Raw genomic sequence first — 12,963 nt, 5'->3', positions numbered from 1 at the left:
CAATTTCATAAAAAAAAAATCCACTCTGATTTAGAAATTTAAAGAGAAAAACTGTTAATAATATTTATAAATGTGCCTGTAAAATGGGTTATTGCCTTATTAAATAAACAATGTGATTTATTTAGTCCATCGTTGATAAAAAAAAAATATTTTAAATATAATTATGTCCTTTTATTTTAAATAAGATGAGTTTTCATTGCCATATTTTCTACTAATTTTTGTATTTTTTTCACGAATCTGGGACTTCTCTGATCCAAGCATCCAAGCTAACTCGCGGAATCAGCGAAGAATCACAAGAGACGATAGGATTTCTGAAACAGAGAGCGTATGTATGGTATTTTTATTACGAGAGCTAGTTTGCTCGATTCCCTTGTCGCGGCTACACAGGATAAAAAAAACGAAATCGGATTGGAAACGTGCCCAGCATTCACATGCACCCCATCTGTACCTGGAATCATCCTGTTGCCAGAACACAAGTGGCTGAATCCGAGTAAGGCCGGCCGAGTTGTCACAAATTATTCTGGCCAGACTTGTCTTTCTGATTTCATTCAGTTGCTCTAAAAAAAGTTTTAGTTTAAAAAAATCAATAATTGCTAAAAACGCAATCAAAATTATTATATTTGGGGCTGACTTGTTCAGGCTTAATTGACTAAGAAAATACACATTTTTTTAATTGCTAGATATTTGAATTAATTAAAATAAATGAAAATATCTTGATTCTTCACAAGTAGGAAGTACAATAAAAAAATATTTTTTTAACAAATTCAGTCTTAACTTTTGAAACTAATTAATTCTAATTAATACCTAGGGTAAACGAGCTAGGCTGATTGCCCAGGTCGTAGAAGAAGCGGTCACCCTTTTTCAATCTGGCAAACTGGTCACCAACAAGACACAAGAACGTGTGTCCCAAAAGAGCCCCGGACGACCTTCTTTCGGAAATGCCACCGACATAGAGATCAATGTCATCCACGCTCCGGTAGATCCGTCGCAAAACTTGCAGAGCCTGCAAATTTCGAGGTGGGTTAACAACTTGACAGCCCTCGCGAAACAAAAGATTAATGTCTTTCCCACCTCCGGCTTGATTGTATCTGTCAGATCGGTGAAGTCTCGCGCCCTTTTTAGACCACACAATTTCCGGTACGAGTTGTATCCAGGCAGACCGTGGTCGCGCCCGCGCTGGATGTTCAGGCTCAAAATATCAAGGCCAAAACTACCCCTGCCTTGGAAAAGGTGTTGAGTTAGCTGGAAAAAAAATTCATTCATATTTCGGGTACACATCAAATTAATAAGTACATGTCATATTTTTTCATGCCGCATGAAGTTATGGACAATTCATGAATATGTTGAATAATATTTTCCCAATTTAATAATATACATTGTCTAGTAACTAAAAAAATTCATCAGAGCTAATAACTTAGCTTTGATGGAATTTTATTAAGAAATTAGTTAAATGTGAAATTAGCATGATCGATAGTAATTACAATAACAATACTTTTTAAAGCAAAATCATGTCCTACCTCTTCACTGAAAACGTGGTCAAAAGCGCCCAGGGGTCTGCCGCACTGTCCAGCAAGCAGAGCGTCGCCCGCGTCTGGCCAGAAAAGCACCTGAGGACTGTTGAGCGTCTCCCTGAGTGGCAGGCGCGACTCGCCCGATGCAGTGGAGAGTCGCAGATCGCCTCGGACAAGAGTGTGGAGCCTGTAGGCGGCGGCAGCAAACTCATTGGTGATGGACGCGTCGTAGTTGAAGTTGTAGTCGGTGGAAAAGTCGGAGGCGAGGGGTAGAAGGCCGTAGGTCTCCATGAAGCGGCGGCCGAGCACCACCGGCAGGAACTCGTTGTAGGCGATGTGCTGCAGTTGGCCAACGACGATGCGTCGGGCCTCTTGGTAAACGGCGTCGTCGCTGTACTCGGGGTGCATTCCAGCCAGGATGGCAGCCACCCTGTTGTGCTCCCTCATGAACAGGGTGTGCAGAGAACTCAGCAGGGGTTGTTCGTTTACTCTCGAATCTCCTAAACAGTCAAGAAAATCATTAAAATAATTTATGTAAAAAAACAACAGCAATTTAACATTTTAAATAAAAAACAGTTTAATTTTGAAAAAAAATTAATTTAATTAGATTCGTCAAAAAACGATCTAATTTTAGTCCATAAAACGGTAAAATTTGTGTGCCTCTGATATTAAGAGAAACAAATCTTGGGCGCCTGTCACTTAAAAATAATTTTATTTAATTTTTTTTCAAAATAAATTTTTGTTTTAGTTTAAAAATTACTAAGAAGTTTAACTTGGATTGTTCAGTCTGTGTAGAAACATAAAATATAATAGAAGTTTTAATTTTCTTCAAACTTTTTATTGTTAGATTTTTATGAGTTACCTGAAGCAAAGCAAAAATTTGGATTTTCATTAGGACCCCTTTGCGTGCACCCTCCGCTCTGCGAAGGCAGCAGGGCTGCTGATCCTCTGTTCCCAGAGCTTAAAAGGGTCCCTCGGGGTCCGACCAAATTTCGCGCCGTTTGTCCGTCCGAGCCGTAGAGCATTGAGCCGTCCAGCCAGTGCGAAACAGAATTCATCTAAAGAAGCGCATACGATTTTAGTTGAAGAGGAAAAGCCGATTTTCTGAGTTTTTCTTACTTGGTTAATTGCCCCGAGGGAACAGTTGTGCGTCAGAGCGGGCATGGTGCGGACGAAATTCATGCAACCTTGACGAAACCTCGAGAAAAACGGGTCGTTAAAGGGAATCTCGATGGGCATGCATTGTGGATGACGCTGATGCGGCGGAAGAGGAGCAGAGCCGTCCTGCGTGCAGCACTGAATGCCGCCTCCACCACCTAATAAAATAGAATTTTTTTATTTTACAACAATTTTTTATTGCTTGACAGCATATATAATTATCAATTTAAGGTTTATTAATTTCAATTATTTATCTTTTTTTTCAGATTTATTTAAGAAAAAGTTTAAAAATAAGATTAGATTATATAAGTTTTCTTTATGTGAAAATGCTTTTGATATTGAAATTATATTATAATCTTCTAACATAAAAACACAAAGCTCATTGATGCAAGAAATGAATTATTAAATATAATTAAGCGGAAAAAATGGCCTTACGCAACTGAAAAGATGGACTTTGCACGACATCGTGGTCCAAAAACTGGCCAAAATCGGCGACCAGCGCTGATAACCTGCGATCCAGTGGGGCCCTGTTGCCGTCAGTGGACAAAATAAAGCTGATTTGGCGCGCACTAGGCAGAGGGCCGCCGTCTCGCGCAGATCGTGGCACTTGAATACCTTTAACAACAAAATTATTGAGTTTATCAGCAATCAACTTAACTGTGATTTAAAAAAAGCACTTCATTAATTCTCAAAATCAGCCGTTTCATAGCTCATAAATGCAGTTGAAATTTTAAAATCACCTATAAAACTTGTAAATGAAGACACTCTGAATTTAAGACAATCATATCACACTGTTCATTCATTCAATATTATTTTTCAAACAGCAACATTTAGTCTTATTGTGATCTGTATTTTTTACACTAAAAAGGATTTGAGTGGGGAAAAAATCATTACCGTCATCGTAGTGGGCTGGGAGCAACCTCTGCAGAGGACTGGTGGCCCTGCCGACCCACGACCGCCTGGGATTGTTGCAGGTGCCGTCGTGGATGCGATACTTGCTGAGGCGCGGCGAGCAGTTGGGCAACGGGGGGCATGACTGGCCCAGCTGGGTGCTCTGCACGCCGACCTGGCGCAGTTCACCGCTGGGGTTGGCGATGCCGAGGCGGTTGGTCAGGGCGCTGGTGGCCGCCGCGAGCTGCAGCGCCTGCACTGCCAACTCGCGCGCCTCCGCCGTCGTGTTGAACACCTTCAGGTGGCCGGCCGAGGGTGAGTCTTTCTCCACCTTGATGCCCATATCTGGCAGCACCTTGTTCTCAAAGTTCTCCAGTTTTTCCTTGAAGGACATGCCATTGTCCGAGCTGGCAGTGAGGTCGTCAGCGCTCACAAAATTCAGTTCAGGTCCAGTGTTGTAGGTCGTGTCGACTTCAATTGCCACAGCTGGCAGACTTTGATCCACTTAAATCGTGTGTATTTTTAAATTAACATAATTATAATCACATGCACTTTTCAGTCTGAAGTTCAAATTTTATTAGAAAAATCTAAATAAAAAGATAATAAAATAATACACCAAAAACAATCAGATAATTAATATCAAATAAAATTAAGATTTCTTATTGAATTTTGATTAAGAAAATTACATAATGAAAGACAAATAAATTAAATTTGGTAAAATTTTTAGTGAATTTCTTAAGCCTTAAATTTTAGCGTTGGAATTTATTATCCAATGTAATTGCTAAAAGCTTGAGAGAATTTTAAATGAAAGCGGGGATATTTTTAAGCACGACTCTTTCTGCGAAGTTAATAAAATATTAATTTAATAACAATTCATTACAATTCAACTCAAAAAATTTAAACTTCCTTACATTTGTAAACTTTTCAAAAGCTTTGTTTTTGTTCGTTAGGTCGGAACGTGTCGGGACAGAATTGCTGCTATAAGATAATGAGAGGTAATTGAATTTCAAATTTCGGGAGCCATACAAATCAGAAAGGTTTTGGTAAGATACTTACGTCTATTCGCGACAACGTCCTCGCAGCACAAGCCAAAAGTGGCATTGGCTGTTTCATTCAAAGGGCTGAGAATGCACGACTGCAATTGTTTACTCCTGTAATTTGAAATAATTTTCTTGATTTATCCATGAGCTGCGCATGCAACACAATACGCGGAAATTCAGTTTCAATTTAATAATTCGAATTTTTTAACCTCCGCGGAACAATTATTATATACCCCGAAAACGGAGGGAAAGTCAATTAATAATATTTAATTTCTATCTTGACATTAATTAAACGAATGAAATAATTGGGGATTAGTCTTTTTAATTGTTATTAAATAAAATTAATAGTTGGTTTAATTTTAACACCCAACAATATCTTGAAAATAATATATTTTCATGCATGTGAGTGATGTGAGGTTACAATAGAAAATAAAATGTAGAGGTGGATAAATATTTTAATTAGTAAAAAATGTTGCTTACTCATCCTCATCAGCGTAAAAAAGGGCGCATCTCGACGGTGGCTTGCACATTTCATTTTCGCTGACACATTTCGCAAGAGGAGATAAAGATTCTTTATTATTAATTGTGATCGATTCCTCGAACTCCGTGGTGCTCTCCTCTGTGGGAAACACAAACGACTCGTCCGCGACCTGACCAGCAGTCACGCAGGCCGCCACCAGCAGCAGGACAAAAGATTTCGCACCTGCAAAACAGTTATAAGCGCGACTTTTAAGGAAATGTTTTTATTCAAGCTAGTGCGCAATCTATTATAGCTCCTCCGATTATGGCGAGCCGGCGAGCGCGAATTAATAATTTCGCTTGTCCTGACGTGGAGCGCGTGGAGAAGAAAGAAGTCAAGCGACCTTCCCCGGTCAAATCGTACGTTTGACCTGTGAGTGACGTAATTAGAATGAAGCTGCCACAAGCTGTCAGACCGGTCAACACTGACAGCCAATCTCTGTCATTTGAAATTCAAAGGGTTAATCATCAGATTAATTTTAGGCGGAGGGAAATGTTAATTTTACTTTCTAGCAATCATTAAAATCAAAATAGTTTAGAATAAAAATTGTATATGCACTAAATATCTGAAAAAAAAAATTAAAAATATTGTAAAAGTCGGTAAAAGTATTAAATAATATTAAAATGTTATTAAATTATTATTAGAAGAAGTGCACAGCCCTCCACAATAAGTTGGTTAGGACATGCTTAGTGCTAAGAAATATAATTTTTCTATATACATATACCTGACATAATTTTTAAAATTGCTGAAGATGATATTATGTTAAAACTAAAGCTCCGCAGTTTTCTTGATCTTGAGCATGCTGATTACTCTATAGCGGCACCGCAGCAATCTCAAACACTCGGTGAGCAGGTCGAGGCTGTATTAGCCGCCTTTAATTATGATGAACTCTTCTCTGCGTCAGGAAAAGAAGAACTGGTGAGAGAACTGTTAGTAAAGAAGTATCACCTCGGGCCGCTGCTCCTCCACTCCTGTCTCAACTCGCCGCCCATCCTGCGATATTGCAACTCATTTTTTTGCATTGAGATACATTTCATATAACGCTTCCCCACCAGTTAAGCCGAGTTTAATTAGCAAGAGTGAAAACCTGTTTGCGGCATTTTTAGAATTGAAAATGAAGCTCTTTGGATTTGCACACATTGATAGTAGTTATCATTTATTTAATTCAGCACAGGCTATATAATTCAGTTGGTACATGAATTGCTAAACTCTACACTTTGACCACTGCCACAAGCAGTGCTTAATTATACCTTTAATAATTGATTTATTTTTCTCAATTTGAGCCCAAATTTGCTTAATCCAAATACACGCATAAAAATATACATGGTAACTGAGAGCAATCGGTTAAATCTCAAAAACTTGTCTGTGTACTCCTTGTAAGCTCTAAAAATTAACCTTATGCTTTTACATATTGTATATTATTTACACACAAGAGAGACATAGTGTATTTGTAGTAGGCTACAAGAGAGCTCTAGAGCAAGCGGAAATTGTAAAATATTTTGCAGAATTTGGACCCTGACATACATATCTATCAAAATGTTTGCCACTTTAGGAAGCAGTGAAATGCACAGGTGACTAAAACAGACAATCTAAACATTACGCAAAAGGAATTCTAAAAATTTTCTTTGGAAAATCCCAATAGGAATAAATAATTACAACTGATCAAAATGCATAGATGGCAATTTTGAAAGTAGAGCAAAACAAGCACCTGAGTTTTGAGTTTAAAATAATATTTTTTTCTGGCACCTTGAAAGTAGCAAATTTTAAGAAAAGTTTTTCTTTTGATTTTCCTTGTTATATTTATACCAGTTAAAGAAGAAGTCGATCGAATCGAAAAGCGTAAAATTAGAAGCCGCTCGAATGGTCTTGTTACAACAATAATTGTTTGCCATCATCACAAATGAAAGAATTACATGATATTATCACATGATCTTGCTACAAACTATCCGTGTAACGCCCCACGCAGTCTACTTAGCACTGGTTAAGTAGCTCATGTCAAAATAAGTCTTTGTCGAATATTTTGCTGATAAAACGAGAAACAAAATCAAGGCGAGATCAGCGTGTGTGTCACATTACGTAGTCTCTGTGCAGCCTGTATGGGGAGAAGATGGGAGTGCTTGCAGTCTCAAGTAGTCGGCCTCTGCTCTGGTTCCGGTATCTCCATGCCACGAATATGGCCACCAACTGGACATAGAAAATTAATTAATTCAGTAAATCCAGCAAGGTGTAGGAAGCAAAGTTTAGCGTGCAATTTGTTAGTTACAAAAAAGCAAAAACAAAATTGTGGCAACGAACAAAAACCAAAAGGCAACTGGTCGATTTCAAAAGTTTACCTCCAAGTACTCCCACGCCTCTCCTACTATAGGAAAGCGCTTGAGATGGCACGAGGGTCTTTTTGGTTCCTATAGCGGACAGTTAGCCATACACCCAAGAACTGTAACCCAAACCGGACACACCACACCACAGGTTTAGTAATTTACATTCAGTTAAACAGGACAAAATCAATTTTCAACAAAAATTTGCTTTGATTCTGCTCAAAATACAATAATTTTCAACTATTGGATTAAATTAAATATTAAATCTTACAGAATATCAAAACAGAACCATACACATGCGAACAATTATAACATTTCCTCACCTCGGTGAAACTGAAAACAAGCCCGATCGTTCCGCAAGTTTTAAATGCCTTGTTTATGTTGGCCTCGACTTTGTCGAAACAGGGCTGACAATCGCACTTGTCGTTCACACAGCACTTGTTGTTCTACAAAATAAATATTATAGTTTTCAATTTACTGAATGGATTACAAAATTCGTACTTTGACATTGCAGGCTGGGTGTCCAAGACTGCCGTTTGTGGCACTTGTGGTGCCCTGGTCAGAATAGAATCCGCAGCAGGTGAAAGTCGATTGGACGTCGGACTTCACAGAATTAGGCACAGTTGTCCAACCCTGCGTGGAGAATGAAAGAAGTAAAAATCTAGTGGCTCTCGGGGGAGATAATTTATAATACCGTTTCAGCCAGTTGCTTCTGCTGGTCGGTGTTGACAGCCAAGCAGGCACAGGCGACGGCAAACTGGACAATGAAGAGCATGAACAGAATAAGCATGTACTAATCAAAGATATAAGGAAAACTAGCTGATCTTATCTCCTGAATTTACAAAAATTATTGCACAACAAAAATCAAAATAAATTTTTTTGGTCAATTTTTTTTCTTTGTAAAGGATACGAAGAAAAGCATGACTTGGTGGTGTTTCAGAGCTCCGACGAGACCCACAATTGACACAATGAACAGGATGATTCCGCATGCCAAAATGCCGCCGACGATTGGCAGGTCGGTGACCAAGGACGAGGCCCTTCCATAGACGGCGACGCTGATCAGCACGAAGGCCACGACCTGTCGAGAAAATTTAGAACTTAATGCATTACGATAATCGAACAAAGGAGTAATTACTATGTAAATAACATTCAAGGCCGTGAGGGCATTTCTAGAACAAGTGAATCCGCCGCACATGATGGGGCCGCTTTTTCTGCTCTGGCCGCCCAAAAGTCGCTCCCCCGCCGCCTCCGAAGGGTCTCGCATTCAAGTTGTCGCTCGGAAGGAAGCGGTTCGAGCCCGGGCCGTGCGAATTTCGTCCGGGGGAAGTGAATTGATCGCTCGTAGAAGGCCGGACTTGTTGTTCCTAGCAGGAAACTTTTTTCACTCAGCCCTCAGCCTTGCTAATCAATAAAACATATGATCGCAGATTCACAATTCACAGGCGAGCGATTGCAGCGCCTCTGCAGGGCTATTTTTGCTATCAATGCAAGCAGCGCGAAAATCTTCAAGCCCTTGCGGCATGAACAATTTATCGCAATTTATAAAAAAAAAAAAAAAATACCACATATAATGCTGTATTAATCACTCATTAACATTGTGGGAATATAATTATTTTTTAATTAAGTACACAACTGAGTTTTTTTCCAAATAAGGAATAAAGGATTTGTTTATTATAATATTTTAGGAAATTTTTTTTACAAAAAAATCAAAATGAAAGGAGTATTGAAAATTCAAGCTCGTGAACTATAATCAAAATACGATATTCATTTATTAAAAAAGTCCAGGGTTTACAAATCTTAATGCATTCTAAAAATTTTTAAAAGGTTCTTATTTGGTTCAAGCAATAAAACAATTTAGAATGATGAAGGTCATACATTTAAAAAGCTAATTTTTCAATGTTCGTCAATTGGAATAAGATTAAGTTTGCCAAAACCATTACGAAATTTATGCTGCAATGAATGAAACTAAATAAACGCTAGTACATTCAAGAAGCAGATATCTCTGCTTTGATTAAAAAATGAGCTGTTTTCACTTTAATTATGTAATCGGTCCATAGTAGCCTCACTCTATCCACTCGTCATTCTAATTAACAATTAAGTACTAATGCAAGAAACAAAAAATCCAAAATCATAATGAACAGTGTGGGCTCTCTTATTGTTAGAGGAGCACTTTTTAAAGAAAAATGGGAGAACTGAAGGCGTTATTCTATACTTGAGAGGCCTGAGAGAATCATACATTTCTCCCCATAATCTTGATTGGATTATTCACTCTTTGGTATATCTTCATGATGAATAATGCTACTGTTTTCTGCACGCCTCCGAAGATCTGCCAACAGAAATTAAATGTCAATAAAAAAAGCTTAAAAAAGCTCGCAAATTACATTCAGCAAATGTGCATTTGCTTCTGTCAAATTTTTCGTATTGCTTTTTGATGAAATTTTCCTCACTTCTAGGCTTCTTAGACTTTTCTGTTGGGACTTCACTGCTGGATTGCATTTCTAATCTCTTTGATCTTCGAGGACTTCGAGGGTGTGCATCAGGAGGGCTCTCCTCGGGCCTCTCAGTCTCTGGCTAAAAAATAAAAAATGGAATGAACAATTTTTTATTGAAAATATTTTGGTAAAATGCATCCAACACTATGGCACCTCCATTTAAATTTACCTCAAGATTGGAATTGAAAATTAGATCGGAGGGATCAATGGAATCATTTTCACACAAGAAGGATCCAGAAGCAAGCCCTTTGATATCCAAAAGCTTAGCAGTGTTGAGGAAGGACATCAGTCTGCCTTTTGGTAGAGTCGTCTCACCAGAGTAGATACAGGAGATGATGGCCTTGAGGTCATCATAGTCCAATTCTGGTAGAACGACAACTTGATTTTTGGTAGCAGTGATGCCCTGTTTGAATATCACACACTGCAGTTTACAAAAAGGGCTTAACTTAAACTCAATTACCTTGAAAATTTCTCTCAAGTATGGGCTGAATGCCGAGAGAATGATCTTGTGAGCGACCAAACTTTTGCCCTGGCAGCTCAGGGTGACATCAGCAAATTCTTTGGTGTGTCCAATGTCAGCCAAAAAGTGAGAAATTTGTTCGGAGTGGTTTCTCCATTCCAAATGGTAATCGTACTGCGTATCCTCCATCCCTATGATTTAACCTGTTTCGAAAAATCAGATCAAAAATTATTGGGGGAAAAATGCATTATGAGAAGAAAATGTACATTATGCTTGGCTCAATTTCAATTGAAAAAAAATATACATAAACTGAAAATATTTAAAAGAAGCAGATTTTATTTCATGTATGTAATGTACGTATAAATTTATTATATTAAAATATTAAACTGCCAAAAAATATGGTCAAACTAGATTCTGGCCCTTGATCCAGCATGATTAAAGCATAACATCATCAGCGTAAATCAGCGTAAATGAAAGCCACGTAAGATTTACATGTATGTACACTTTTGTGAAATCATTTCAGAAATTGATACAAAAAACCTCTGGGCACCTTCGATTTGTATTATCAGAGCTAGAAATCCTTACCGACCACCCGCAAATCCAACTATGCCGCACTACGCACGTCGCACTTTCAATACTTATATGAAAATAATCTTTTAACTCACTGCGCTCACTTGCTCTGCGCTCGCGTTTGTCGTCTCCTCTGATGCTTGCCTCTTGCCTGAGACAAGTGCGACCTCTGCGTATGTTCTTGTCTGTTTCTGTTGTGACTTGTTCATTTGTCGGTTGCTCTGGTCTGGATTGGTGGAGTCGGCAGAGATTGCTGTGTATTGAAAATTCCTCTCCGAGAATTGGAGCCAAAAAGGCCCAAGTGACCCAAGGAGATCTTTTGTTGGCTCTAATACAGAAAATACAGCAGTGAATAAACAGATATAGACATGCAATTTTTAATTATTCCTTAAACCGCTTTTACTTATGAAATCTTGAGTATGTCACAAATTTATTAAATTTATTTTTTTAGAACAAAATTAATTAGTTAAATTTTTAATCCTAGCAGTAATAATGAGTTTATTTCAGTTTTTTAATTAAATTCGCAATAATTAGAACAAAAAAATATTTTTCTCGTTAGAAAATTTGATTCGATTTGATTACTCCTTAGTCATATATTATTAGCTTAGTTATAAAATAGGGATAAATCTGGAATTAACATTTTGATTGTGTTAAAGAGTCAAAATATTTAATAAACAACACGACTGCATAATAGTGCTAAAAAATATTTACAAAAAATATATTATATGCTTATTTTATTTTTTCATTAAAACCAATTAAAACCCATCTCAATGTACCTTTTGATACATTCATAATCCATACAGATGATTTTAGTAAAAAATTTTATTAAATTTTTTTCTTTATTGCATGTGGATAAGAGTTTACGGTTTAGTGAGTGAATCTCTTCTTGCAGAGCTCAAGGTGGTATCGGGAGCATTTTTTTAACATGTTTTTGCACATTCAGACCGCGCCAGCAGAACAGTTAAAACTATTACTTCATAATATCAGTTGATTAATTCAGATTATTTACACATAATTTCTTGTTTCATAATATTACATAATAAAGTTATTGGTGCTAACTTTTAAGATGTAAATGTGATTATTCACATTATTTCAACGGATAGCCCATTCTTATTTACTCCCCTGAATAAAATAATTTTAAATTATAAAAATTTTATTATATTTTTCAAGAGCAGAATGCATATGCACCACTATTATACGCCGCAAATAAAGCGGAAGTTTATAAACATACCAGCGTGAATTGTGTATCAAAAAACATTTTACAGGTCCTGGGGAATTCTGCAATAGTGATTAAATGGGTTTTCCACAGCAAATATTCTTCCTGTATGATTTTGTAAACATTTTTCTTTATTTTCTTTACCACTCGCTCATCCACCGTCAACCAGCTCAGTCATAAAAAAAATAGGGATGGCGCTCCATTCAAGAATATTTTTTATTCTTAGTGTGATAGTAGTAATCCAGGTTTTGGTATACCTTTTAAATTAAATTTGGACAATGTTTAAAAACATTCACTAATTGCATAAACACAGATCAACACAGGCAGAGCTAAAGCAAAAAACAAGAAATTTAATTCAAATGGCACTGGTCGGCAAGCACCGAGAACTTTAAACCTTCCTCGAAACGGAGGCTCGTTGATTTTTAATTTAAAATTAAGGCTTTTTCTTATGTTGTTTTCCAGGTTTTAAAAAAAGGCATCATATTATCAGGTGCTGCGGAATGAAGTCCTGCTCAGAATCTACTAATTTCACAAGCCGCAAGGCAGGATTTCAAAAAAGAAAAATGAGAAAAATAATAATTATAAATATCTGTAAATTTTAAAGTAGTCAAACGTCAAAACGGGCAGCACTACTGTTTCAAAAATTTCTGTCGTCAAAAATGAGCCAACTGACACTGGCCAAATTTTTTCTGACACTTCATCAGCTCAGTTAGACACATCAACAATTTTTAAAGAAATTTCTGACGCCCCAAGTTTGGAGACAACTTCAGAGCCTACAGAAACAAATCAA

At 37.4% G+C, this 12,963-nt stretch overlaps 3 protein-coding genes across 8 annotated transcripts; all 3 read right to left on the bottom strand.

The window, feature by feature from the left end:
* Positions 1–142: 142 nt before the first annotated feature.
* Positions 143–6,087, bottom strand: LOC132203139 (chorion peroxidase-like). The gene is made up of 12 exons (XM_059630671.1): positions 5,845–6,087; positions 5,081–5,303; positions 4,617–4,711; positions 3,564–4,064; positions 3,105–3,284; positions 2,631–2,827; positions 2,374–2,569; positions 1,518–2,011; positions 1,072–1,242; positions 805–1,003; positions 449–557; positions 143–311 (listed from the first exon to the last, which is right to left on the bottom strand). The coding sequence occupies exons 1-12, from the start codon at positions 5,849–5,851 to the stop codon at positions 230–232; spliced, it is 2,454 nt and encodes an 817-aa protein (XP_059486654.1). The 5' UTR covers positions 5,852–6,087; the 3' UTR covers positions 143–229.
* A 662-nt stretch (positions 6,088–6,749) lies between these two features.
* Positions 6,750–8,845, bottom strand: LOC132203092 (tetraspanin-13). Of its 2 annotated transcripts, XM_059630561.1 has the most exons (7): positions 8,571–8,845; positions 8,346–8,513; positions 8,130–8,228; positions 7,937–8,068; positions 7,759–7,881; positions 7,454–7,554; positions 6,750–7,304 (listed from the first exon to the last, which is right to left on the bottom strand). In XM_059630561.1, the coding sequence occupies exons 1-6, from the start codon at positions 8,697–8,699 to the stop codon at positions 7,480–7,482; spliced, it is 726 nt and encodes a 241-aa protein (XP_059486544.1). In that variant the 5' UTR covers positions 8,700–8,845; the 3' UTR covers positions 6,750–7,304; positions 7,454–7,479. The 2 variants fall into 2 exon arrangements, with proteins under 2 accessions (XP_059486544.1, XP_059486543.1); XM_059630560.1 differs by lacking the exon at positions 7,454–7,554 and having other exon boundaries at positions 8,571–8,843.
* Positions 8,846–9,186: 341 nt separating this feature from the next.
* On the bottom strand, positions 9,187–11,195 carry LOC132203390 (broad-complex core protein isoforms 1/2/3/4/5-like). 5 transcript variants are annotated; one of them, XM_059631161.1, is made up of 5 exons: positions 11,053–11,195; positions 10,388–10,590; positions 10,097–10,330; positions 9,883–10,006; positions 9,187–9,761 (listed from the first exon to the last, which is right to left on the bottom strand). In XM_059631161.1, the coding sequence occupies exons 2-5, from the start codon at positions 10,574–10,576 to the stop codon at positions 9,697–9,699; spliced, it is 612 nt and encodes a 203-aa protein (XP_059487144.1). In that variant the 5' UTR covers positions 10,577–10,590; positions 11,053–11,195; the 3' UTR covers positions 9,187–9,696. The 5 variants fall into 5 exon arrangements, with proteins under 5 accessions (XP_059487144.1, XP_059487140.1, XP_059487141.1 ...); XM_059631157.1 differs by having other exon boundaries at positions 9,817–10,006; positions 11,053–11,194; XM_059631158.1 differs by having other exon boundaries at positions 9,817–10,006; positions 10,973–11,087.
* Between the last annotated feature and the right edge of the window lie 1,768 nt (positions 11,196–12,963).

Source organism: Neocloeon triangulifer, unplaced genomic scaffold, assembly GCF_031216515.1.
Source record: "Neocloeon triangulifer isolate White Clay Creek 2 clone unplaced genomic scaffold, ASM3121651v1 ptg000017l, whole genome shotgun sequence".
Taxonomy (NCBI): Eukaryota; Metazoa; Arthropoda; class Insecta; order Ephemeroptera; family Baetidae; genus Neocloeon; species Neocloeon triangulifer.
Note: the sequence above shows the minus strand (reverse complement) of the source record. Positions and strands in the feature narration are given on the sequence as shown.

Excerpts from the sequence above, each read along its gene's own strand:
- LOC132203390 (XM_059631157.1), bottom strand. The coding sequence starts at position 10,576 with ATGGAGGATACGCAGTACGATTACCATTTGGAATGGAGAAACCACTCC. Across the intron at positions 10,331-10,387 it reads ACTTGAGAGAAATTTTCAAG|GGCATCACTGCTACCAAAAA; the intron begins GTAATTGAGTTT and ends ATATTCAAACAG. Across the intron at positions 10,007-10,096 it reads TTTTCAATTCCAATCTTGAG|CCAGAGACTGAGAGGCCCGA; the intron begins GTAAATTTAAAT and ends TTTATTTTTTAG.
- LOC132203092 (XM_059630560.1), bottom strand. The coding sequence starts at position 8,699 with ATGCGAGACCCTTCGGAGGCGGCGGGGGAGCGACTTTTGGGCGGCCAG. Across the intron at positions 8,069-8,129 it reads AGAAGCAACTGGCTGAAACG|GGTTGGACAACTGTGCCTAA; the intron begins GTATTATAAATT and ends TTCTCCACGCAG. Across the intron at positions 7,305-7,758 it reads TTGTTTTCAGTTTCACCGAG|TTGGTGGCCATATTCGTGGC; the intron begins GTGAGGAAATGT and ends TTCTATGTCCAG.
- LOC132203139 (XM_059630671.1), bottom strand. Across the intron at positions 4,065-4,616 it reads GGACGTTGTCGCGAATAGAC|TGGATCAAAGTCTGCCAGCT; the intron begins GTAAGTATCTTA and ends ACACGATTTAAG. Across the intron at positions 312-448 it reads TGGCAACAGGATGATTCCAG|AAATCCTATCGTCTCTTGTG; the intron begins GTACAGATGGGG and ends TCTCTGTTTCAG.